Below are 27,754 nucleotides of genomic sequence, written 5' to 3'. Positions count from 1 at the left end.
CGTTTTGCCTTAGTGCCATGACACAGTGCATCAGTGCAGTAAGGCTACATGACATTGTGTTGATATTTTGAGGGGACACAATGGCGTTTTCCCTCAGCGCCACCACACAGTGCATCGGCCTGGGGAAGGCACGTGGTGATGCTGTGCTGACATTCGAGAGGAAGGGATGATGTTTTTGTTTAGTTAAGGGCCTGACGTGAGGTGTTGGTGTCGGAACACCCCTGAGGACAGGGATGATTTTTTCAGGGGAAAGGAATGTTTTGGTTGTGGCAGGCTACCATTGTGATGCCTTGCAATGAAGCTGTGGTGCTGCTGTGCAATGAGGTTGTGGTGATGTTCTGGAGTGCTGTTTTGTCAGCAGATAGGGGTCTGCAGGCACCTGCAGATGTTGCCTAGTGACACAAAGACGCCACATCACAATGGCACAGTCTGTCTTGTCCAACAAGCCTGTGGGCACCTTAAACCTCTTCGCTGGTGGGTATCCGAATCCCTTCCCTCCTCACCCTTATCAGCTCCCTGTGGCCACCAGGGCGTCATGACAGAGGGTTCTACGCCCCTAGGCGGGACGTGAAAGGAGGTTGAAACAAAATGGCGGCCGTCAGCCATCGCGGTGTTTGTTAGGAGACTCAGAAGCAAAGGGCGCCTGGTGGACGTCACGTGACAGCCCCGCCGCGGCTGCTGCTGCTGTGCATCCTGGGAAGCCCAGGGCTTGGAGGCGGCGGCAGGAGGAAGCGGTGCGGCCATTTTGTCTTCCTACGAGAGGCCGCTGGAAGGCCTCCGGCTGGTGCCTGCTTCTCGCCTTTCTCTAGTTCGGTAGCGCCACCGCGATGGGCCGGAAGAAGAAGAAGCAGCTGAAGCCCTGGTGCTGATATCCTTTGCCACAGAACGGGATGGCTTCCCGGCCGGGACTGGGTGGGGGTAAAAGGGAGAGCGCGGCCTGGTCTCTGTTACCCCGGAACGTGGCCTAGTCTCTGCTCCCCCCCCCCCCCCCCCAAATCTCCTGGCCGGGATGCTCCGCACTCGCTCAATTTCTTCTTCCTCCACTTTTTCACTGCCTGGTCCCGCGACTCGGGCTCTCCTTCCGTCCCCCCCCCCGTCCTTCACCGGGAGTCGCCCCGCGCTCTCCTTCCCTCACCATGAGGCGGCCTGGGCTCGGGCTTTTCTCTCCCTTTCTCCCCTCTCCCTGCTCTGCGGGACGCGGCCTGCTCCTTCTGCCTCCCGACCGCCTTGTTTGGAATTTCAGCTGGGTGGTGTTTGTGTCCTGGTATTCCCTCCCCGCCAGCTCCACCGAGCTCCTAGCGAGCCTGCGGTAGTGGGTGAGCGGAGGAGTCTCCGCAGGAATAGATGACACTGTCCGCAGCAAGCTGCTGCTAGCTGGGACAGTGTGGATTCGTGGAGATGGAAAAAATCTTCATCTCTGCAGGGAGAGGCCGTAAAACTGTCTTAGAGAAACTTTAGAGAGACCTCACTCACCTTGTGTGACCAACAGGGCTACAACTGCGCTGCATACAACAATCAGAGAAACCTTGGTATTTAATGAGACTTGGTGCTTCCATCAGTCTCCTAAAGGATTGACTGCTGCTCTGAAGGCAGCATTAAAGATCAGTTCAATTTGCTGCAGCCAAAATTTTGTTTCCTAGCCACCGTTTTAAATTCATCTTTTGACAGAATTGTATTACACTTGATCTAACTCCCCTGGTTTTTTCCCTGTTGCCATTCCTTTAAGCTGTTTGATACAAAAATCTTAAAGCTTCAGAATGTCCTTAATAATCTTGAATAGGTATTGCAACAGGGATTTTGATGATGAGAAAATCCTTATACAGCATCAAAAAGCAAAGCACTTTAAATGCCATATATGTCATAAGAAACTGTATACAGGACCTGGTTTAGCTATACATTGTATGCAGGTAAGGCTTTTTTTAAATATATGCATAACTTGCCTCATGTTCAGTTTGTCCCTAGAGTGATACTGCATTAAAAACTTTTTTAAGATTATTTGTTTATTACTGCTAGAATCTCAAATAAAACTTTGCTACAGTTGCCTTGTTTAGGAAACATTGATGTCTCTCTTCTCTATTTCTAATACAAGAACATACATCCCTTTTTATAAACTCACTGGTTTTAGTAATGCTGTCACAAATGTACATGATAGCATATAGATTAAACAGATCATCTTGGCCTTTCATTCACACTTGACATTGGGGAGGATGTATTAGTTGGTTTTAAATCCAGAAAACAAGTTCCTAAAATGGCTTTAGCATCTGTGTAGTTTATATTGACAAGGGAAAATGCACTTCTTAGTCTGAACCTATTACTGGATATGTTTAAACTACAGAGACTATACCAGTATAGCTACATTGCATAATGCTGGCATGACTCCATAGTGTAGACAGAGCCTGTGCTGACTGATGGGTTTTTCCATCTGTATAGGAATACCAAGTCTCCAAAATGATGGTAGCCATCAACATAGCTGCGTCTACACTGGGGGTAAGTCGACATAACTGTGTCCATCGGGGATGTGTTTTTTTCACATCCCTGACAGATGTCGCTATGTCAACCTAACTTTTAAGTGTAGACCAAGCCAAAGACTAAAATTTTTCTTCATGAGGCTGTATTTACAAAGGCAGTTAAAGTAGTATTAAAAAAAGGGATATACCATGTAGTTCTTACCTAAGCTAAACTGTGAATAATGTACAGTAGCACATGCCCATCTTTAGCAGCATCCCTTAGTTTAAAAGACACTTCTTTTCCTTGCGAAAGTATGACTGGACACATCTTTCCCCTCCCCCAAAAGTTAGGTTATTGAGCAATCTGATACAGAGTAAAAAGCGTTAAATGTATTATAAATGTAATGGAACAAATTGCTCAAAACACTTTCATGTAGGGGCCAACACAAATTGCAGCTGTTTGGGAGAGACATTACCAGTAGATGTTAGTTACAGATTTTAAAAGGAAAATTATTATTTAACTAAACATATGTGCATTTGTTATGGATTTGAGTTGAGGTGACAAAATGGATAGCCTTAACAGAATAATCTGTAAGATTTGACACTGCCTGTAGAAGTAATAAGAAAAGGAGTACTTGTGGCACCTTAGAGACTAACCAATTTATTTGAGCATGAGCTTTCGTGAGTTACAGCTCACTTCATCGGATGCATACTGTGGAAAGTGTAGATCTTTTTATATACACACAGAGCATGAAAAAATACCTCCTCCCACCCCACTCTCCTGCTGGTAATAGCTTATCTAAAGTGACCACTCTCCTTACAATGTGTATGATAATCAAGGTGGGCCATTTCCAGCACCTTGATTATCATACACATTGTAAGGAGAGTGGTCACTTTAGATAAGCTATTACCAGCAGGAGAGTGGGGTGGGAGGAGGTATTTTTTCATGCTCTGTGTGTATATAAAAAGATCTACACTTTCCACAGTATGCATCCGATGAAGTGAGCTGTAACTCACGAAAGCTCATGCTCAAATAAATTGGTTAGTCTCTAAGGTGCCACAAGTACTCCTTTTCTTTTTGCGAATACTGACTAACACGGTTGTTACTCTGAAACCTGTAGAAGTAATGTTATCAGTCACAAAAATCTTAGCTGATTGCAATAAAAGAATCTAACTTTTTTGGTTTAGGTGCATAAAGAAACAATAGATGCTGTTCCAAATGCTATTCCTGGAAGAACGGACATTGAACTGGAAATCTATGGTATGGAGGGCATTCCAGAAAAAGACATGGATGAAAGGAGACGGTTACTTGAACAAAAAACTCAGGGTAAACTTGAATGTTTAGTTACTTACATCATATTTTCACCATAATATGTTAACTAGATTAGAGCCTATAAAGAGGTGCATAGCTTTATCCCTATTTACTATGAATGACATAGGTGTAAGTAATATTTAATGAATGTATAAATTGCATTTCTGTAGTAGTGAAACTAAAATGTTACAGTGGCCCTGTTTTGATCCTGAAATGCAGTGTCTTACAGAGCTCTGTTTAAACCATAAAACTGTAATAGTTGGGATTCGTGCTCTGTGAAAGTAAATACTTTAAATATAGAATTAAAGCTGGTCCTGAGGAAATAGTTTAGCAACAGGATTTGTTTGAAGGAAAATCCTTAGTGGCCTGGGTTTTACATTGCCATTCAGATTTGATTAGTGGAGCTGCCTTGCTCTTTAGGTAGTGGAGGTAAGGAATATCATCAGTGATTTTGGTTCAGCTAGAGAAGTTGATACATTCTGTAACTACTTTGGTAGGCTTTGCTGGCAACTTAAGTGACTAATGATATTTTCTCCTAGCCAAAGGTAACTGCTTTGGCAAGTACCCGTCTGGAAAAGGATTATCCTGTTACATAGCAGGAACTGTGACTTGAGGGTGGATAGAAGAAAAACAGCATAAATAGAATAGAGGTTTGGACTTCTTGGATGCTAAGAATGCCTTTGTGAACTTCCCTGGTGTTCTAGCCTCCCCCTGGAGCCCTACTGCGTAGATTAAGCTGTGGCATGCAGACCTAGGTGGCAGTTCTTAAGAATAATCCTGGTAGGGTTTCTTGCCCCACTTTACCAACTCATACACACATATAACTCAAGGGAGGAAGGGTTATGTAAAATTTTTCCTTCCTTCCTTCCTTAAATACATAGTTGCAAATTACCAGCAAGGTGGTTTAAAAGTTAGTTTCAAATTGGAACACCTAGGTAGTAGATGAAATCCTATGCTCTTAAACGCTGTAGATTTGTGTTGTTCTTAATCTGACAGTGTTCATTACATTTCTTTAGCAGAGAGCCAGAAGAAGAAACAACAAGATGATTCTGATGAGTATGATGATGATGAATCTACAGCTTCAACTTCATTTCAGCCACAACCAGTACAGCCGCAGCAGGGATACATGCCCCCAATGGCACAACCGGGATTGCCTCCTGTGCCAGGTGCACCAGGAATTCCCCCAGGTAACATAGGCTTTTAAAGCTAACATGGAAAAACCAAATACTTTCATTGAGATGCTACTTTAACGCTAGGATGATGGTCTGTCACCTTCCCAACACTGTTAGATATGACAGTATAACTTAGCTGTGCTTAAGCATCAGTCATGTCTTGACATCTTCTTTCTTGAAAAAAAATACAACATTAAGAAATGTCACAATAGTGCTAGAAGGATTGCTGAAGTAAGGTACCAATCAAGGAAAAATGGTCATAATGCCACCTTTCTGGTCTAGCTTCAGGCTAGCTACTGCCTCTGTTTCCCCTTCAGTTCCTGGGCCAATTACCTGCCTGTGGTTCTCCCAGCCTTCCCAGGAGGGGCTCACTGCCACTCCCAGAGTCCTTCAGGCCCTTCTTCCAGGGCACTGTTTCATTAGTTCAAACACAGCTCACAACGTAACACACTCACAATCAGTGCAGGCTGCTGGGGCCCAGAAGCCTTTCATTCTGCTTCCCTCTCTCTCTGCTCCAGGGGAGTCACATGAGCCAGACTTCTTTCTGTAGTTCCCCTTCAACTGAGCCCTCTCAGCCCTTTGTAGAAAACACCTATCTCCTTCTCAGGTGGGTCTTATAAATTGAACAGGACTGGCTGGCTTCTGACCCGTTACAGTCCATAAACATGAAAAGCTAAATGTCACTGATAGGTTCTTTTTATTTAATGACAGGATAGTCTTTCTGTTGTGAGTAACTTATTCCAAAAAATCCTTCCAAGTAGTAGCAATAAAGGGATTAATTTTGTCTCTATTCACTTAAAAGCCTAGATGAGTTTCAATTCTAACATGACCAAATGTAGTTTTCGTATTTAAACATATTCCTATTCCAGATTTTTAATGAGTCTATAATTTGTTCATCATTTTGCACTTCCATTCCTTAGACAGGGTTTTTTGTCCACATTGCCTACCTGTGTTACCCTTGATAGTTTTCTGCTTTTATATACTATATAAATTGACTTTTTGACACTAAAAGTGATGAACATACCTACATCTGCTATATCGGAGAAGCTTTCATTAGCCTGTCTCCTGATGCCATTTAAGAATTTCACTGAGGTTGGAAACTGCCATTTAGGGAAGCAGTTGCTCTGTCAAGGAGAGAAAATGCCCTCGTGAGGGAGCCTAGTTTGTAAGTGCTTAGACCACTAGCCTAAGACTTGGGAAACCTGGGTTCAGTTCCCTGCTCTGCTACAGACTTCTTGTGTCACCTTGGGGGAAGTCCTTTAGCCTTGCTGTGCCCTACAGGTGGGAAATTAATACTTCCCTACTTCACAGAAGTGTTACGAGGAGAATTACATTTAAGACTATTGAGTGCTTTGGGATCTACTGATAAAAATGGCTATATAAGAGTAAGATATTACTATCTCTAGGCTGGCTAAATTTCTGACAAAATGCTAGATTATGTATACACTTATATAAAGAGGAAGAGCGTCTCTATCCCTTAGTGATAGAAAATCAGTTTTCTGATCACGTGTCCAAATGTAGTGATGATACCTGCCCCCATCCTTGAAAACTCATGCAAAATATATCTTCAAGCAGTGTTAAAAAGGATTTTTCTCTAAAGCTTGTATACAAATAGTTGATCCAGTCTTGTTTGTGTCTGAAGTGTCACACTGATAAATCTATTACTCATCTAAAAATTACTTTCAATTTAAAGGTATACCACCCTTGATGGCAGGTGTTCCACCAATGATGCCAGGAATGCCTCCAGTTATGCCAGGAATGCCACCTGGGTGAGTAAAAATGTAGGCTTAATCAGTTGGCCTATGTTCATGTAGTGGTTTTTGCACACTAGCAGTTTGCTATCTAAATCTATCATTAGCGGCTCTGAACTGTTTTAGAAAAAATCAAAATCTCTGTGGAACTTTGGGGGGTTTATAAACTTGAGTTAATTTTAAAGTTAACATAGGGCCTGGAAGGTTATACCACAACGTCAAAATGTCACTAAAATTTAGCAGGTCATGTGTAAATGTGGTGGTGGTGGTGGTGTTGCTCCTCCTCCTCCCACCCCCCAGGTAATATAATTGGATGTAAAATCTTGACTTGCTGGTTTAAACCCTTCCATGAACCCATTGTCAAATTTTGTGCTGAGTATATACATTATTGTATCAAAGGTTATCTCTTGTTTTCATCAGTTGTGGATCCAACCAGGAACAAGCTTGTTAGTCAGTTTAAGATTTTGTTAAATGAGATTTACACAGACTGGTTGTAGAGTGTACAGATGAGTTTTTAAATTGTTAATGTGGTTGACACATAACACCCTATCACAATGTGTTTGGAAAATCACAGGTAGATTTTTTGATTTTTGTCATACATTTTCACAGATTACATCAACAGAGAAAGTACATGCAGTCATTTTGCGGTGAAAACATGTAAGCATCTAATTAATAATGTAATTTAGGTACATTCATTATGCCATTTTATGTCAAATGAAACGTGTCATATTGAGCCCCTCTCAATATTTTAGTGTTCCGTAACTAGGTTTTGTGTAGTGCACAGTTTGAGGTTTTCATTGTTAAGAATAATAAGGGATCTCCATCTGGATCTATAAGACAAAACAAAGGGAGATAACATTGCAATAGCTGTCTTGTTTCCTACTTCACCTTTCATTTTGCAGCAGTCTTCAGCCTCATTTGGTCAATCCCTGTGAGTAGTGGGTGGTTAATTTTTTTTTTTTAATGAAAACATTTCAGTGAGGATTCATTGATATATAGCTTAAGCAACCTGCTTAATGTCATGTACAGTTTTTTAATTAGAAAAAAACTGTGGTGATCAGTCTGATTATTGCAGTTACATTCTACGTGGGTGTTTTTCTGTTTGGTTTTGAAATGTATAGCTTGAAGGATTTCATTCTGCCATCAGGACATTGCCAATTTTCCCTGGTTTTTAGTCTGAGTGGCACTTAAAGCTCTTTGTCAAATTTTAATCTGGATGGATGCTATGCCATATAGTAAGGAACATAATTTGCCAAAAAACTGCACTAGTCTATCAAACCAATTACAATCTTATAGATTGTAGTTATGACTTTACATTGTTACCAGTTTAAAGCCTAACTTAACCTAAAACAGATTTCCACTCGTTCTTTTTTTTAAAATAAGGGAACATCAGGATAAGTAAGACTAGCCTTGGCCAATGAAATAATATGTTCTAACTTACTGTACTTTAGCCCTGTTCTTTTCAGATTCTAAGAAACAAATGTCCATTTCATTACATAATATCCCTGCTGTTTCTTGTAAGTGCATCTTCATGGTAACAGTAGGAGGGCCTCCCTCATCCAAGAGTTCCTGAGAGAATCTTTTGATACTGTGGGGTGCCTTCACTACTTTCCCTAGCCTGGTTGCAGGTGTTTCTAGCTTAAGAATCCTCATTCTTCATATGGTATCTTGTGGAAACCTTGCCTCCCATTTAATAAAATCCTGTGGTAACTAAATTGCTTACCTTGAAAAGTAATATTAGGACAGTATTTAATGTCTTTTTAGCTTATTTTAATGGAGTTTAGCAGCTACAGATGGTAGGAGGGGCCATTGGGATACCAGTGTTCCATATTGGAGGAAACTTCAACCATATCCAGTAGGTGAGAGGAATTTATTCTTAGAACAGAGAAAAAGCCATGACCTTAGATAGGCACAATCAAATTCTGCGGTTCAAAGCATAGCCAGAATTACTGGAAACTGATTTTCTGATGTTTCCTTCTTCAGTACATTTGACGGAACTTTATGTAGTCATCTTTACCTGTTTGGTTGTCTGTCAGACAACATTGGAAGTAGAAACTTTTTTTTAAAATAGGAAGATGTGGCTGTGTATTCACAAAAATTGGCCTGAGACCTCAGACATATGTACTACCTGAAACTTCTGACTAATATTTTGTATAACTAACTTGATTTCAAGTTGACTCTGTCTCTTTACACATTGTTCAAGGTTAGACTGTTATTTACGTTATCCTGGAGTCTTTAAAAAATGAGGGGTAGTGTAACAGCATGATTTAAACAAATTTCCTTGGGCATTTTGTTAGTGGGGTACTAATTAGCTTAGCATTACACTTGGTATACAATTTATTAGTAGGCCACTTACACTGAAGCTGAGCCAATTAATTGAAAAGGACATGCTGGAGTACCTTTTTAATGGAGAGACTAGGCCTGGCAGTCTGATATTAAATCTGATTGATGTCACCTTAAGGAATTGAATCCCACATGAAAACTGTTTCTCTTCCTGTTGACAGTGGAACCTCTTTTATTGGGGACTGGTTTGTCTACTGAGTCAAGATGACTTGAATTCCTCTGTTGGTGGAAATAACTAGGTTACTTGCAACACCTTTAGCTTAATATTAGTGTGTGCCAATAGTCTCAATAGGAGATCATTAGTGTTCATATTAGTCTCTATTTTATATTTTAATAGGATGATGCCAATGGGTGGAATGATGCCTCCTGGGCCAGGAATACCACCTCTTATGCCTGGTATGCCACCAGGTAGGTCAGTGATGTCGAACTCATACTGTGGTGAGCTAAATTATATCTTTTATTTAACTTGGGGTTCTTGGGTTCATATGATTAAAAGTCGGGCTGTATGCTACCCATACTTCATACTAGATTTCTAGAATTCAGTAGTGGCTTTCCACAAAGATAAAGGGTAGAATTTGGTGGCAAACTAACATTTTTAAATAGTACACTTTTATTTGTTGGAGAGGGAAAATGTGGAGAGTTGTTTTTCCTCTTTCATTATCCTTTCTCTCAAGCTTTTAAACACTGAAACAGCTGTGAAAAGCAGCTGACTGGTACTTCAGGATCCTAGAAAAGAGAAAATCGCTGTTTTGACTGCTGTTACTGACAGCTGGCTGAAATTGGTGCAGTCTTAAACTCACCTGCGATCCTAAACTCAACTGAGTAGGCTGGAAGATTCACACCCATTAGGTAGATTGTATAAAATAAGTTTATTCCTGTCCAGAATTGACTGTATTACACTATGTTTGGGGGAGCCCTTTTGTCTTATTTCAGGAAGCTTTATATTTTACACAACAAATTTTCTCCAGACTTTTTGTTTAGGTGATCGAGTATTTTAATGTGTTTCTTTGTGTTGAAGCGTTGCTTTGCTTTAAATCATAACTATAAGATTTTAAAAACTGCTTCATAGCCTTTCTCTTGTTTTGCTTGTAACCAGTATTGTGGGCATCTGTTAACTGTACTAACCGTTTTAGGAGAACCTTCCGTGACAATCACATGTTCAAAAGTAGTTTGGTTAAATCTTTTTTTTTTTAAACTACTAAGTATTGCAAGTGAGTTAAGTTGCTTAATTTAAAGGTCTTTTACGTATAATATGTCTACCGTCAGAAGAATTATGTTTCTGATTGCCTTACCTGGTCTTTTAATAGTCTGCAATATTGGCTGTCTGAGGGCGCCATTTCCATGTCCTCTGCAGAGCAATCAGTCACAGCCTGATCTGAGTTTACACTTTGCTACCAGCCCCATAAAGTTCATTCTCCACTAATGACAAACAGTTTGTCCAGGCTTCGTAGCAGCCTTATCACGCAGTTGGCAGCTTAGGTTTAGTTAGTGAATCTTACACAGGTTCTCTGAATTGCATGTGGAGTTAAAAGGAAAGAACTTGTACAACTGTGTTGGGGGGGTGGAGGAGTACCTAAGCTCCTGTCTGTCCTTTCCCTGTGTCTCAAAATTGAATCTGTAATTGTAAGGTGGAGGTGACAAAACTTCAGTCTTTCTTATAAGTAAGTGTGTTAATTTATATTATACATGCATATGTGTTTAATTTGTGACTATCTAAAACAGCTGTCTCTACAAGCTGATAAAATGTACATTGACATTACAGGCTTATCTATGTCAAGACTGCACATATTGTTTTTAAAATATTCTGGAATAGTGTACTCAGAAAGAATATTTCTGTTCACCTGTGCTTGAGTTTTTATTACAGATTCTTTCCTATTTTCATAGGTATGCCACCACCTGTTGGTCCTCGTCCTGGTATGCCTCCCATGACACAAGCACAGCCTGTGACAGCACCAGGCATTCTTAATAGACCTCCAGCTCCTGCTGTAGCAGCACCCTCCCCACAGCCTCCAGTTACAAAACCACTTTTCCCCAGTGCAGGACAGGTAAGGTGACCTTCAGAGACTCTGGAATCTTAACTATCTAGTCTTGTCCCTTACAATGGACTATAAAATTAAATCATTGTGACTGTTAGTACTTCTCATTGAAGATACTACAAAAGTAATTGATAAAACTTCTCACCTGTTTTGACTCTTTATTGTAATGCAGTTTAACACTAGGCTGCTGATTTTTTAAAAGGATTTTTATTCACTTTTTATTTCCCCTGTCTTCAGTGTCTTATAGCAGCCCAGGAACTAGGTATAACTTCTATCAGCGGATGTGGGGCAGTGGGGGATGGACAAAGCACTCTGACATTACTTCCCTTATGGAGGGGAATGGTTGGCTGAACTTTTTTCCTGTCAGCAGATGGAGATTTGACTTCTCAAAACTTTCACTAAAGTTCACAATGCACAAGTCTTGTCATGGTTTGTTTTAAGCAGGATTTCAACTTGTGGCCTCTTGATTTTTTTTTTTTTTTTTTTTTTCTTTTTTAAGGCTTGTGACCATTGCCATTTGTTGTAAATGAATACATCCTTAATTCTTTACTTGCTTTCAAGTATGTTGCAGAAACTTTCATAATGTCCTTTTTGCATTTTGGACTTCTGCATGGAAGATAATCATTTACAAAAATTCAGTCCCTTGGATAAGAGATCCTTCCATATGGATATTTTCCACCCAATTGTTTGGAGACTGTTCACTGTTTCCTTTCTTTTATGCTACAGATGGGGACACCTGTCACAAGTTCAAGTACAGCTTCATCCAATTCAGAAAATCTGTCAGCATCTTCTAAAGCTCTGTTTCCTAGCACAGCACAAGTACGCAGGAAGTTGCAGTTTTAAAAAAGGAATTGCTTTGCAACTTAACCCTTTGGACCGTTATGTAAATCTGAAATTGTCTGCCTAAACATCTTCAGATAATTGCTGTTATATTCCTGATTATGTTTAGCTGGTAAAACTACAAAATCCTTAATTGTATATTACATCTTGTAGGAATACACATTTCGAAGTGTTCAATTTCTCTTGCATAATGGGAAGAAATGAGAAATACTACATCCTGGTTCTGAAGGGTTAAAAAAGCATGAAAGCAGCAAAATGCATTTTAGTGGGCAGTGGTTAGCTTGATGCATGGTGAAACCTTTTTAGTTCATGCTGTTTAATCTTAATATAGGGAAACTCTAATTTGCATTATGTTCTAAAATTGAAACATTTGGCTTCAGTTAGAAGGTTGAATGGAGACTTGAAAATGTATGCTGGCTACTGCCAAAGCATTCTCTCAAGTGAAACTCATTTTTGTAGTATTTTACTTTTAAAGCAAAGTTGTCTTGTCTCTAATTTAATTTAAGCACAGACAGTATTGACTCCAGCCTCTTGTGTTTCACAGTGGACCTCAAATTTGTTTTCACTTTAATCATTAATGAGACTAAAATTTCAGGAAGAGCTGTAGACAGATATTTAAAAGACCTTTGCAAGACTATTGCAGTGTTTTTGTTATGGAGAGACTGCTTCAAAATTAATTTAAATTTTTAAAGTCTGACATGTTAGACATCTTATGCTGAAAGGTTTAGTTAAAGCCAAGATTTTCAAAACATCTAATTTCATTAATGAATGCTAACACTTGGAGTTGTATTCACTAATGATTGCTAAAGTACACTAATTGTAATAACAGAAATAGAAATTCACTTCAGCATAGCTTGTCTTTACTAAAGCAGAGTGGTCCGTAAAGGATTTATATATTAAATTGAATGTTTTGGGTGAAATTATGCAAGAAAGTCAGCAGAATATATATGCAATTTTTATTTTGTACCTTTGTTTTAGCTATTGCTTTTGACCTGCAACATCTAGACTCTTACAGTGTGTGCACTAGGTTTTATTTTGTCTTTGTTTTCAGTTGCTTTAGTATTATGTGATGAGGCTGAACATTACTTTGGACTAGCTTATTTTAATTGTGTATCTTACTGGAAAGTTTCAGATATCAAACAGGTAAATGAGTCTTATTTTAAAAAGTAAGTATTTCTACTGATTAATTTTTTATTTCACAGGCTCAGGCAGCTGTTCCAGGACCAGTGGGTACTGATTTCAAACCTTTGAATAATACACCTGCAACAACCACAGAGCCCCCCAAACCTACATTCCCTGCTTATACACAGTCTACAGCTTCAACCACTAGCACAACAAACAGTACTGCAGCTAAACCAGCTACGTCTATAACAAGTAAGCCTGCTACCCTTACAACAACCAGTGCAACCAGTAAGTTGATCCATCCAGATGAGGATATATCACTGGTAAGTTAAAACCGTTTTTCTTAAGTTGATCAATGCAACTCACGTTTCCATTGCAATTGTTATGTGGTTAACAGGATACTTTTCTCTATCCAAGGATGACTTTAATGCTGGCAGGAGTATAAAATATGTTGAATTAATTTATCAGAAATTCATGTGAGGGGATATATCTTCAGTTTCAAGGTGGTGAATATCGTAATATAGAGTTAAGACTGCGTAACCATACCTTTATAAATGGTGAAACTGTTGCATTGACTCTAAGAATAACCCCTCCTGAGTGTGGCTCTGCCTTAATTGGCTCTCACTTCTGCAGGCTGATGTATCTGGCACAGTTCTAACTGTTATACAGACACATAGCTAGGCAGCCTGGCACGAGTGAGACTGAGCAATTGTGAAGTGCTCCTGACAGATATGAAAAACAATTAGTTCAGAACTGAAAAATCTCAAGACAAAGTGCATCCTGCTTTCCTAAGCAAGGTTAGAATTCAGGTTAGACTTAGATTTGTCCTCTAGATTCCCAGTTCATTTGAGATTTTTTTTACATATAATTTTAGTATTAAGAAGAGATTGAGTCTCATCTTTTTCAGCCCCGAGAGGATTGGCTCCTTATGTGCAAAATATTAGAGTTAACAGTATTAGTATAGCAGTTTGAAATAGTTGAACTTGCACTATGTGGTAGCTTTCCTGGGAAAGAGAGATACTATTGGTAATATACTTGAGAATTTTATAATAGCAAATTTAGTTCTATTTTTGAAGCTACCTTTAGTAACAATTTCAGTTTTATAAATTCTGGCTTATGTACCTGGACATTCTGCACCAATATTTAAATTAATATTTCAACTACCTTTCTCTTTCTGGAGTGTTAAAACATGTATGTGTGCTGTATTTTTAGGAAGAGAGAAGGGCACAGTTGCCCAAATATCAACGTAATCTCCCTCGACAAGGACAGGTATCCATGGGCAATCCATCAGTTGGATCGCTTGGAGGTATGATGCCACCACAACCTGGAATTCCTCCACAGCAACAGGGAATGAGACCTCCTATGCCTCCTCATGGTAATCACACTTTTTCCTAATACATTTGAGTTCACTGAAAGCTTTTTAAATCTAGAAGCAGCAGTTAATTTGAAATGGATGGGTTTTTACAGAAATATAACTAATGTTTAACTTTGTCTCTAACCTTTTGAATCCACTAAAATAGCTTTATTTTAAAATAACATTTTTAAAAAAGAAAACTAGTAGATACTTTTACTTTCATCTTAAAATGTTTTATTCATAGGTCAGTATGGTGCTCATCACCAAGGCATGCCAGGATACCTTCCTGGAGGGATGCCTCCATATGGTCAGGGACCTCCAATGGTGCCCCCTTATCAAGGTGGACCTCCTCGACCTCCAATGGGAATGAGACCTCCTGTAATGTCGCAAGGTGGCCGCTACTGATGCTACTACACACAGTCTAATAGGTTTGGAGATTAAACCTTTTCTCATCTTGTGCTGTTAATATAGCCAAGCTTCCGTCAGTTAAGGCTTCATTGTGACTTTTAAAAAAAAATATCTTCCCACATGCAAGGAACTATTGGACATTCTTATTTTACATGGGAAAAATTTATTTGGAATAATAAAACAGGAACTTTTCCTGATGTTGCAATTTATACTGTATGGCTTCTTTTTCATGTTTCATCTAGGTTTTTAGAAGTGAAGTATAGTAAATATGGTTCGTTAAATTGTGAAGGCGCTGGAATTACATGAACATACCATCTTAAAGGCAAGTTCTGTAACATTATGTTGCTATTTGTAAAGTGATGCCTTCACAGCACTTCAGGTGCTGTTGGACTTCACGTCCCCAACTTAGCTTGGTGAGGGCTGTAACTATTCCCAACTACCTGTACATTTAAAAGTCTGAACATGTAACAATATTTAATGTATTTAGCGTTCCTCCTGTTGCAGGGTTTAAGTAAACTGACCCAATAAGGTCGTGTGACTTTTCTGTACTGTTATAAACTTCATTGTAATAAAACAAGACAAAAATTTATATGCCTTTTTATTCATGACCAGCTGTGGACAACTGCCTGCAAGGTTTGTACAGATGCATGCCACAGTAGTTATTGGTGTAATAAACGCATATTTACTGCTGCTCTTTTGATATACTCTAATTCTTGTTTGAACTTTGTCACTTAGCTGCATGTTGTAGTCTCCTAAGCAAGTAGACATAGACCTGTACACTTATTAACTAACTTTTAAAAAAATTATTAATAGGAATGAAGTTACAGGGTACATCTCATCTATCGTTTATAATTTGTTTAAAATGGTACAGGTTTCTTTAATAGGCCTTTCTTCTTGTCCACAATAAATCTTAGATGACATTGGCACTTTCACATGTTAGCAAGATGTAATTGTGACCCCTGGCTGATGTAAATCCTAGTGCCAGATGCATCCTGTTAGTTCTTTCTTCAGATAACTTTCTTGGATGTGTGACTGCATCAATGCATGAACCTCAGGAGCCATTCAGGAGAAAACTTCTAGAAGCTTAGGTGCATGACACACAGTGAGTGATTTTATTGCTACTGTATTGAAAGTGACCTGCAAAAAGGAAAAATAGGCCTTTGGCCCATGTTTTGCCTCTCTGATGTGCAAAGAATGGGATTTTGTTTTCTGCTTTTACCATAAATATAAGGAATTACAAATCTGATTGTCTCTGGGTGGTGGTGGTTGTTGGACACAAGATGACTTGTGGATTGAAAGTTTTCTCAGCCCATTAAGTGCCTGGGTGTTGAACCTTTGAGACTCTTCTCCCAAGTGTCTTAATTACTTAGTTAACAAATCAGAATTTTGAATCTGAATTTGTCTCTTACCTTCTTACTCAGATTAATTTCCTTGATACGAAGTATATCTTACTTCTTTAGTTGACTAGTCTTCCAGTGTTGAGCTAAATTTCTAATGGAAAAATACAAACATGGGGAGAACACTTTTTGTGATAGGGGGGCTTCCAGGTCTTTTAAACATCAAGAAGCAGAAAATGGCAAATGTTGCTTTCCTTTGCAGATCGACTTTTAAATACAAGTTCCAGCCATAAGTTGTATCTTATCTGTGCCACTTGTGTTGTGGTGATGATACTCTTTTCCCTTGTTTTTCCATCGCATAGGCTGGCAGCCTTTACCCTAGTTTGGTCATCAGTGTAGTAGGTTTTCCTGTTTTTTTTCTAACACTAAGCATTGTGACTTATTCTTATTTTTGGAAGAGAGTTCTTTGGTTTTTTACAGCTATGGTTTGTACCAGGAACTTCACATTGCTTTTCTTTCGTGCCCCATCTTTTCAGTCTGCAAATTTTAAAATTAAAGATATCCAGAACATTGTGCTGTCTTCCAGTAGAGTATGTGGCCCCATGGAACTCATTATATAGTGTCTCAGGTTCTTTGGCATCTTAATTTCTAGTTATATGGCCTTGGTTTAACAACTTAGAAATTTATCTGGCAAATCTCCAGAAACTTGTATTAATCTTAAGCAAGATCCATAGTTCTCCAGATGTCATAAAGAAGCATTTTTCTCGGCACTAGACGCCGTTTACCTGCTGGCCATCTGTCAGCTAACATGTAGAATAAATAAGCAGACTCATTCAGTAATTTGCTTGGAAATGCATTATGAACTGGCCTTGAGTTTTCAGTTATCTTTTTTTCTCTCCCTCCCATTTCTCTACAATCATAATTTAATATGTCCATTGTTGTATTCCAGATGGAAGCTGGTTGTCTTCTGTATTCCTTTCTTCTAATGCCAAGGATCATTCAAAAAAACCCAAACATTAAAGCTATCCTAACACGTTTGACTTTTTTTTTATACCTCACCTAAAAACATTCATGTCAATAGGTTGATATTTGTATTGAGCCTGTAAAAACTGTGGAACTTCCAGCTTTTTCTCAAGCTCTTATGATGCTCTAAGGATATCTCTCCTCCTTCCCCCTGCTGTAGTTCTGTAATCCATTTTTGAAAAAACTTTTATTTTCTGCTCTACACCATTCCACCCCCCCTTTTCAAGGACGAGTAGTCAAAAAAAAAAACCAAAACCCAAGAACCTTAATGCATGCATTGCTCACTTGATCTGCTCTACTAATTGTCGTTATTTGTCCTTTAGTCCAAAATAGTTCCCATTTCTTAAATAGTTATTGTTTGGCTGGTTAGGTGATAGCATCGTTTTATAGCTCACAAATATTATTTTGGCTACTTAGAGGTTGGAAACATTTAGATCTCTTTATTTTGTTCCTAACAGGACCTGAATGGATGAAATCTCTTACAAATATACTTGGCAAAGTTTAGTTATCTGCTCTTGGTATTTCTCAGGTAGACACTCCCTGTTTTGTTTCCTCTACTTGGAGACCTGTAATGCAGCTACCTTGAGTTGCTGTCACTTCTTTTTCAGTGGGAATGTTCTTACAGAAGTTGCTGTCTCTTACTGGCCTCCCGTTTCATTTATGTCTAGAGTGTCAGACTTGCAGTAGAGTTTCCTGAGGAGACAAGCTGCTTTCAGATAAAGTAATTTTTATATGGATTAACCATTTAAATCCCCTCCCCTAAGATTAGCATGCCATATCTCATAGTGAAATGAGAATTTATGATTAAATAAGATTGGTTGACTGACTTGCAAATTACATAACCAAATGTTGGTGTAGGCACTAAAAACATCTTAGTGAATAATTTTTAGGCAAATGTTTAGAAACAGATGAGGAAAGTCAATGCTTGTGCAAAAGATTAAGCATTTTTCGTTAGAAGATCTAAATCATTTTTAAAATAGCCTCATGGTACTCCTGTGAGGTAGACATATTCTAACCATTTTAGAGACAGAAAATAAGTGATTTGCCCAAGATCATTCAGCAAATCATTGAAAGAGCCAAAATTATAAACCAGGAGTCTTGATATCATCTCTTTCTTGAGTTGTTAAACCACCCTTCAGCACAGAGGTTACTTTTTAAATTAGATTTTACAAAGGTAACTAATTTCTGTGGTCTCTAATCTGTGAGTGAACTAACTCTTTCCTTTGGTGAATGATTAGTAAGACTTTCCTGATGACTAGCTTTTACTCTTTTTGCAAATCATTGCTCCTCTATTTCAGATCATAGATTCAAGATACTGGTAATAAGTTTGAGGATGGGATGCATATCTGATAATTAAAATGAATAATTAACCCTTGCTCTGTGCATGCACAGGAGGACACAAGCTTCTAGAAAGTATTCAACTGCTTCTGTGGTTTGCATGGTGCATGCACTCATTTCGAGTGTATGGAGCTGCAGAGCAAATTACCTGTGTAGTGCACTCAAGTCAATGGTAATTAATTTTTTCTGTGAACTAATGGATAAAGTACAGCATATAATCTGAAATTATTTTGCAGAAACCAAAGAATTCTGAACACAAGACGAAAAGAAAAAAAGAAAGATTTGTTTAGTTTACACAGTGAGAAGGGCAATATAATGACTTCTGATGACAGAAGTTGAAACTGTAACAAACTAGCCTGTCAGCTGGTGTTGCAATTTCTAAAACTATTTTAAATTTTTTTTGTCTGGTACTAAATATCTTAATAATTGTACTGGTCTAGCTACTACAGAAGACATTAAGGTGAGGGTAAACTTTTCAGTGGCTGATGGGATTTTCACCTAACATTACTTTTTGTGAACTAGTACAATAAATGCCATCAGTTATGGGAAAAATACCCATAGACAACAGAGTTGTGTTCCAGTCATCAAGCTACAAATGAAGTAATCTAAAGTCAGAACTTCGTACAACTCAAAAATAGTCAGAAAGTATAAAAGGTTTAGTTTGGAATTAACAAACAAATGCTAAGGCAGTAACTTCTTTTGTTTGCTTGATCACTGGAATTTTGTTAATTTTGAATGCATGTCTTTCACTTAATTGGGTTATGTTTTTCTAAAATTTAAATTTTTCTTCTTCCTATAGCCCTGCCATAGGACAGGCTGAGGCAGAGTCTCAGTGTTGCCCTGTTCAGTCTGAGGCAAGTGGGATTTATTTTATTCATTCTGGGGGCTTTCACAGCTTTATGGCTGTTGGATATCTATGTCCCCAAACTTGCAGCAAGTTTGGTGAAGGCCCCTAAATTTAATTTAATTTAGGATTTTTATAATCTTTTGGTAGATGGGCTCTATATTAATATTCATACTTATTGGCTGTGGTGTTTTTGAAGAGGTTGGGGGGAAGGGATATTTAAGATCGATGTGGATGCAACTTTTTTCCCTTTATCCTTCAGCCATTTCCCTTTTTTCCAAATTCCATGCACTATTTTTTTGACAGTAATATTTAATAATGGAACTACATGTAGCTTATATGAACACATCTGTTGGGTGATGCTGTTGCCTTTTCTGGGGAAATGTATTGAATGCTACTTACTTGAAATCCAGAAATTTTATTATAACACTTTAAATCCGTTTAGTTATTAGGCCTACAGTATTAATTATAAGAATATTAGTCAGAGCTGGAGGCATAAAATTAGCTGTATTTATAGAACCGTGAATAATAATTTTCCATAAAAGGAAGGATATAGTGATATACTTAATATTTTTGTTTTCACATGTTATACCATGAAAGTTACACCAGAAGAGTAAATATTAATGTAGAGCCCTGCAAAGAAGAAATACAGATTTGAGTTGGTAAATAGAAAAAAGGAATGAGAAATTGAAGTTGTAGATTTTGCAAAAATGTCAGTTTGAAAGATTTCCTTTTCATCAGCCTCTTTTTTAAAAAGGCATAATATTGTAAAGTTTGGTGTATTGCACCATGTATTCTAAAATCATGGCATTCATTGCGAATTTTGAGGGATTTTTCAATGTAACTTAACATGTTTAATAACTACCGTTACCATATCAACAGTATTGAAGATAAAACTGTACTCTTATTTAGAAAATGAGAACTTTACTATCCTTAAATAATTTTAAATTACTGTTTGAGCGGACTGCCCTTTTGCCTTTTTCTTGCGAAAGCATTTGATACCTAGACAATTTCAGCCTGAGAATAGGTTTTGTTCCTGTGTAATCTGACTGCCTCTTGGCAGCATTTGACTCTTACAATTTCCAAATTAAAAAAATTAATGTTTGCTAGGTTATTTGAAATTGCTGCAGCAGATGAGTTTTTAAAGACAGTTTTTGATGCACCATAGAAACCGTTCAATTTCTTTAACGTTTCCTTAAGTAATGGTTAACTTGTATGGCTTTCACAAGTCTGGTTGTGGCTCACATTGTCTTTAATACAATTGACTGTCACCTACAAGAGTGGAACGTGTTCCTTCTGCCCTGTTGCTTTCCCCCTTTGGAACTCCTGCCCAACTTCCCCACACTCACATTCTGAACCCCTTCTGGGTTTCTGATCCTTCCTGGTGAGCTCCAGAAACTAGTTCTAATCCTCACTAATGCCCAAATTTGTGAGACCTACGCACTGAATGTTAACTGTATTCAAGTAATTGTTGAGCAATTTGTGTTATATTCCTTATTCTGTCAGTTTGATGTTACCATTTATAACACTACAAGACAATACTACAGTAACTAGCATTTTTATACTAAATTTATTCAAGTTTTAAGAGCACTGTCACTGTCTTGTCTCCTTATTTGCATAAACTGGTCACAGGCAAGAGTTTTCTTGCAGAAGAGAATTGAATAAGTAGTGTGTTGTATGTGTTGCTACAGGTATCTGAATCATTCTGTTAAGACTCAATTAATGAAAAGAGCCAGAGATATTTAGTGTTTAATATTCATTATTGATTCAGTCTGCCTTATATCACCATTTAATAGACTGACACTAAATAGTTTCCATCCAAATATTTGCATTTGGTTTGGTAAGTCTTCAGGTGTATTTTGTAGTAGAAATGTTCAAATGTAGATTAATGTATACCCTCCCCCTTGTCCATAGTGTACATTTGTACAAAGATGAGTATCCTTCTTTGATCCACACTTGGGTTATATCCAATAAACATATATTCCTTGTGGCAGTTAAATGTTCAGTGTCATACTCAAACCATCAATTTGTTTTCACCTTTGCATTGTTTGAAGATACTAGTTTAAGATGGTCATGAGAAATCACTTACTTGCACTTCCTATTTCTGTTGTGCTAATGCTCTTAATATAATTTAAATGTTTCTTCACCATGCCAAAAAAACCTGATGATTCTCTTGTATCTATCTTGTGAAATGAGACTAAGTACTGTAGTTCGTTCCTCCCCTATCACTGTAGGGATATTTTCTTTTCTGCACTAGTTATTCTCATGTAAATTTGAGAACATACTTCTTGGAATCCTAGTAGAAACTTTCATCTGGAGGAAGACTAATCGCTTTGCTATCTACTTCCGAAAGATGTACTCAGTGGCACTCCAGAATAATTCTGTAGGATGTTGTGTGTATTTGAGCTTCCTTTGCTATAATTTTCAATTCAATGCATTTCAAGTGGTATCGGAAATCTCAAGTTGGTCTTCAGACACAAGCTTCGCTTCTCCCTTTCTCCCTGTTCCTGCCTCCCTCTAAGGGAGTTTTATGATTTTCAAAAGTTTCTCGTTTTGAGATTTCAGTAAAAATTTGAAGTTCATAGGTCTCAGTGACTTCAGCAGGCATGCCAATATTATCTTAATTCAGTGCCACAGTTGATGTCCATGTATTAATTTGAAAGCAACAAGAGAGCAGTTTGCATTTGTTTTAAATATTCAGTGGTGATATGTGACCTATAAAAGGTAGAGAGGCTTTGCTTTCTTTCTAACCACCCATAATGGCACACTGCTTTACATTATTTAATTTAATAGTTTTTCCTCAGCTCCTAGATCAACTGACCAATCTTAAGTGTTTCAAAAAGATCTCTGAACACAAATCTAGTTCTGAAGAAAAAAATCTTGCTCCTAGTGTGAAGCTTGTCTGACACCCTTGAGTGTGGATCTAAGGAGGATATTGCCAGGAAAAACTTAAATTGTAAACAAGAAATTCCCTAATTCAAAGTAGTGTGAACTTACTGATACCCTGTGTGTCACAAAGTTGCTCCATTTCTGGCTTCCGTGTCTTTTCCCAAAGGCTCTTAAGAATCACTTTAAAATATTACTCTTATTTTCCTACATTCTAATGGAAGCATTAGGTATTATTCCATTTAAAGCTACAAGGACCTATATTTCATGGACAAGAAATGCTATAATGTTAAACTGCTAAATCAGGTGAACTTGCGCATATCTCTCGTTACATGCAAGGTAAATAATAGGAGTGGCAAAGTACATGCCATGCGTTAAGTTCTTGGATGCTTTAGAATGCTGTGATGTTTGCCTTATACAGAACACTTTGTATATTAGTATTAAATGCTGTCCCTTAAGTGCTGTGGAAAATACTTAATTCCAGTGTGCCTATTTTCAAAATGATTTCACTAAAGCAGGGTTTCTCAAACTCCATTGCATCATGACTGCCTTCTGACAACAAATTACTACATGACCCCAGGCAGGGGGACCGAAGCCTGAGCCAAAACCAAAGTTTGACCCCTGCTGTCCGGGGATGGGGCAGGCCGAGGAGGAGGCAAAGCCGAAGCTTGAGGGCTTCAGCCCTGGGTGGTGGGGCTCTGACTTCGGCTTCAGCCCTGGACCCCAGCAAGTCTAATGCCAGCTCTGGCGACCCCATAAAAACGGGGTCGTGACCCACTTTGAGGTCCCAACCCACAGTTTGAGAACCACTGCATTAAAGTAACTAGGATTTTCTATAGTCCAGTGATTCTCAACCTATTTACCATTGTGGGCTGCATCCAGTACTACCAGTATGGCCCTGAGGATATCACATGGGCTGCAGCTCTGTGCTGATTGGGCCACAGGTTAAGAACCATTGCGATAGCCAATCTGGAGAAAAGCAGTTAGTGGGTTTAGTGGCCTCTTTCTGCCACAAATGTAGTGGTGGTCCATTTTTGTGTTTGCCATAAAAACTTGTCCAGATATTAGTTCAGGAGTGGGAAAAGAACTGAGGATAGTTGCTTTGGAAATAGACCTTGTTGAGTTTTTGTGTTTGTGCAAAACACATTTAATCATCTGACTGTTGTGATTCAGTAAAAATACATTGCTCAGATGGCAGCTCTCTGCAGATCTCTACCCCATCAGAATAGGAAGTAGATAAGAATAATCACAGCTAGAATGAATACTGGTATCATGTTTCTGCTAGTGTATCTGCAGTTTAACTGCAACATCATTGCTGGCCAAGTGACCTACGTATACTGAGGACCTCTATGCAAGAGAGCCAGACTTTTAATCCACAATTTCTTGATCCGTTGGCTAACACAGACTTGAAATACAACAGACTCCTCAGGGTGGTTACAATTTGTGCGCCTCACTTCTCAACCCAACTTTTTTCTCAAGAGACGTGGAAGGATCCACAGTCAGGAGTCCTGACCAGTCCTTGATTGGCCAGATGGTCCCCACGTAAAGCCTGAGAGTAAAGGAGGAAAAGGTGAACTACCAGTTGGATTTCCACTACAACATCCACATTTCATTCAGGTCGTCAGACACAGTGTAGTGTTGTTAAGATCCAGGCTTTTTATTCAGCCTTAATTCAAATTCTGTCTAGTAGGATGGTATATCTTGAATGCTGGGATACTCCACACTTCTCTGCAAGTCTGTGCACCAGTTCTTTTGATTTCTCCAACCATCTATCTCCCTAGCAGAAAACTCTAGTTTTAATAGTACCATTTTTAAATGGTGCTGAACTCATCTTAAAACACTGGTAATGAGCTCATCTCAAGGTTTGTCTTGACTAGGAATTAAAAGGTAAGACCAACAGCTGGTGACAGTGTAGCATTCTCTTGTATAAGTTCATGTTTGATGTAATAGATGATCATTTCAGGCTTCCTAGAATAGCAAGTTAAGAAATCTGATTTTTGAGGCCATGGGATTTTTTCCCTCTCCCCTCCTTTATAGGGTGTGTAGAGAGAAGACACATTGTGGCAGGGAAGTTAATAGGTCAGATGAGGTATGTGTTGCCTCAGGGTTTCCTTTTTGTTTTTGCTATATCAGTATAAATTTTAATCACATTTCAAGAGTAATTCTTTTTAAATTGAATTACACATCTGCTGTTCCTACTAGAACTGTGTTAACTAGTCCCAACTTCAACCTCTTGGTTTTGAATGTGGGAATTTTCATCATACCTAAGAACAGCCCACATATACTCAAAGGAATCCATTTCTCTGTTCCCTGATTTATGAATCACACACCAAGACAAAGTAAAACTGATTTCACAAACAACTTCACCTCTATTGCCTCAGTGAAGCAGGTGAAATTTGAGAAAATAATAAGTGTACCCAATCTATTTTCACTGAGTGCTCTTTAACAGGGTCACTCTTGCAACTACAACTTGTAATCCCTTAACATTCAGGTTTGTCCAAGAGGTATTTATCATATTACACTTGTCTGGTACATGAGTCAGAAAAGTTTGAATCAAATTTAAAGGCAAATTAACCATAATTTTATAGCTGCCTTTAGTCCATTTCTTTTTTTAAAAAGGGACATTGTACCAATTGAGGTTTGAAAAAAAAATTTTAAATGAGAACTAAATTATGGATAAACTCCTTGATTTAATACAACTTGTGTTTTTGTTAACTAGCAGCAGAATTTCAGCATTTGCTACTTACTGGTAGAGAAGAAAAATCCCACAGCACTGCCAGTACAGGTTAGTTTAATCTGTAAGTACCTGATGTTCCTGTTTGAAATACTGTGTTCAAATACCATTTAAATACATGAGGAGAGAGTCTTTTGATCACCTAAATGTAAATACGTCTTTGTTGTGTAGGATATATGTTGCTGTCTTCAGTAGTGAGTAAATTTGTAGAATTTAACAGTTAAAAAAATACAGTGATTCTAACTACACCTAGGGGTACTATACATTTACAAACACCTGATTAACATAAATGGGGATTAAAAGTTTTGATAGTCATTTTGGCAGTATTGAGAAGCTTAATGGACACATGGATGTGGATTCAACGGTCACTTCTTCAGTAATTCACTTACTACCGAGAGAGGTCATTTTACCAGAGTGAATTGGTGATACAGGATTTTGATATTCGCTTATATTGGGGATTGGGTGTTCATGCCCCTAATACTGTAGCAGTAATTTAACCTTGACTTAAATTTTCTGTTTACAGATAATATGTAATATCACCTGACTTAATACCCCCACTCTCATATATTTGCTGTAGTAGGCCCTGTGCATGGGATTAGACTCTGAAATCCATTTTAGCCCCTTTCTACACTTCAAAGAGCTCCTACAAATGTTTTCCTCAGAGACTTTAGTTTACTCCATATTTCTTGCCTTTCCCTCATATTCCTCTTTACTTTCTCCTTCCACCCCTCCAGTATTGCTTAGTGTGCTTTATCAGCTTAAATTTGAAGCAGGTGACTTAATTGTTTGGATGTTTTTTTGGTTGTGCAGTATCCTGAGCGTCTCGAGTATTTTGTATGAAATTAACTTCAGAAGATAAAATTTTGTATGTGTACACAAATATACTGTGACCGTTTTTAGGTGCTCTACAAAAATAAACTCCAAAACTACAGCACATTAAAGATCAAGGAAAGCCAACGGATGGAGGTAGTCAAATAGAAACTGAAACTGTCGTCATCTCAATTTACCTAATTAGAGCAACAATCTGAATAACAATGTGATAAGATGACATATACAGCTCCACCAAGTTGATTTCAGAATTGAACATCTTGCATAGGTTTTAAGAATTCATTCTCAATTGTAATAGCATGTTAATTTTTTATGTTATAGAAGAAAACATGCTGACTGGTTTTAAGAGCTGTGATAACCTTTGTAGTTTTAGCAGGACACATCACCCAGGGACTCTTATTATATGCTCAGGAATTCAGACTAAATGTTCACTTGCCTGCAAGTGGCAGCACACGCACTTCAACTTTCTCACTTGTGATGTGCCTGTTCAGACTTCTCTTTTGGGAACCTGGCGGGTCACTTTTATATTGGCTTTAAAATTAATCTGTTGGCCTATAACTCCTAAACATGACTGGGCGTTATGTGCACGTGTAAAAACTACAGATTCCTTACTTTGAAATCAGTGACTATATGTAGTAAAGTTCACAAATCTTTCCTTTTAATTGATATTTTTTAAATAATTGTGAATCCAGTTGCTGTTTGTGGCACCAAATCTCTCACCTTGTTAATAAGTGGTTCCTTTGGACTGCAGTATTCTGTGAGGTCAGCTTACAGGGGTTGCTAAAAAAGAAATTTAACCTTCTACTTCACAGTACCCCCAATTTGGTATTGAACACTCCCCTTTGCCACACCCATCCTCAAGTGCGGGGGTCGGTAATCTGCTGGCAGGCTGCGAGACGTTTTGTTTATGTTGACCATCTGCAGGCAGCTCCCTGGGGCCGCAGTTCCCTGTTCCTGGCCAATGGGAGCTGTGGGAAGGAGCAGGCTGCAGGGATGTGCTGGCCATGGCTTCCCTCAGCTCCCATTGGCTGGGAACGGCGAACCGCAGCCCCAGGGAGCTGCGGGGGGGGGGGGGGTCGTGCCTGAGGACTGTCAACGTAAACAAACTGTCTCGCGACCTGCCAGCGGATTACCCTGATGGGCCGCGTGCGAAAGGTTGCCGACCCCTGCTCTAGTGCTTCATATTACCAAAAAGTACAATGCTTCACGATTGCTTTAATATAATGAGCTATGGTGGAAATGCCACCTTTCTGAGATTTTTTTTTTGCCAGTTAAATAGCCCACAGCATAATATGAATATTGTTTCAATAATAAAGAGCTAAGTGCATTTTCCTTTGACACAGCAAATTTGGATTTTTCTGAAAGGATACTGGGAATCTTTAGACCTGTCATTACTACACAAGTGATCTTAAGTTGAGCTTTTGGTCCATTGTCATAGCTGTCCTTTAGCATACAATTGGATCTTTTACTTTACTGTGGCAATTACTTGGAGGCCACACTAAGAGTTTATCTATCTTCTGTGAACCAACAATCATTCAGGTATTGATATTAAAAAGTGTCCCAAATTCATGTTCTTTGAAGAAGTGAAGTGAATGGGACCAAGTTAACTGTTTTTAGAACATTAAAATATGCCCATCAATCTGTGAGCACGTGTACAAAACTTGTAACAGATGGTAAAAGTATTGGTAAGAGGGAGGGGTAAACTGAAAGGTTGGTAAGTATGTGTGTAACTCTGTAAAATGCATGTTGACTGTAGAAATGGTAACTGTCTGCAGTTTAATTTTCATAGCATTCAGTTGACAGAGAAGTGTTGAAGACCATATGGAACCAAGAACAATGAATCAAACTTGCATTCTGTGTGTTCTTATGAGGCTCATATTTCTTCAGGAATGGGAAATTGGATATATATACTTCCATAATATGTATCTATTTAATTCTGACTTTCTCTAATGATTAAACTTAGTAATTTAATAAATGAA

General features: G+C 38.4%; 1 protein-coding gene across 18 annotated transcripts; it reads left to right on the top strand.

Annotated features, from left to right (window-relative positions):
* The first annotated feature begins 695 nt into the window (after nt 1–695).
* Nucleotides 696–27,754, top strand: ZNF207 (zinc finger protein 207). Of its 18 annotated transcripts, none has more exons than XR_012664883.1 (15): nt 697–868; nt 1,781–1,907; nt 3,636–3,774; nt 4,776–4,946; nt 6,625–6,700; nt 7,292–7,339; nt 9,363–9,463; nt 10,910–11,070; nt 11,788–11,880; nt 13,104–13,346; nt 14,236–14,398; nt 14,622–14,805; nt 15,028–15,107; nt 19,283–19,337; nt 24,933–27,754. XR_012664883.1 is itself a non-coding variant. In XM_075119225.1 (13 exons), the coding sequence occupies exons 1-12, from the start codon at nt 828–830 to the stop codon at nt 14,780–14,782; spliced, it is 1,524 nt and encodes a 507-aa protein (XP_074975326.1). In that variant the 5' UTR covers nt 697–827; the 3' UTR covers nt 14,783–14,805; nt 15,028–15,475. The 18 variants fall into 18 exon arrangements, 11 of the variants coding, with proteins under 11 accessions (XP_074975329.1, XP_074975327.1, XP_074975332.1 ...); XR_012664882.1 differs by having other exon boundaries at nt 14,622–15,107; nt 24,936–24,998; nt 27,565–27,754; XR_012664881.1 differs by having other exon boundaries at nt 14,622–15,107; nt 24,936–25,011; nt 27,565–27,754.

Source organism: Caretta caretta, chromosome 14, assembly GCF_965140235.1.
Source record: "Caretta caretta isolate rCarCar2 chromosome 14, rCarCar1.hap1, whole genome shotgun sequence".
In the NCBI taxonomy this organism is placed as follows: Eukaryota; Metazoa; Chordata; order Testudines; family Cheloniidae; genus Caretta; species Caretta caretta.
The sequence above is the reverse complement of the archived record's forward strand: the minus strand, read 5'-3'. Positions and strand labels throughout refer to the sequence as shown.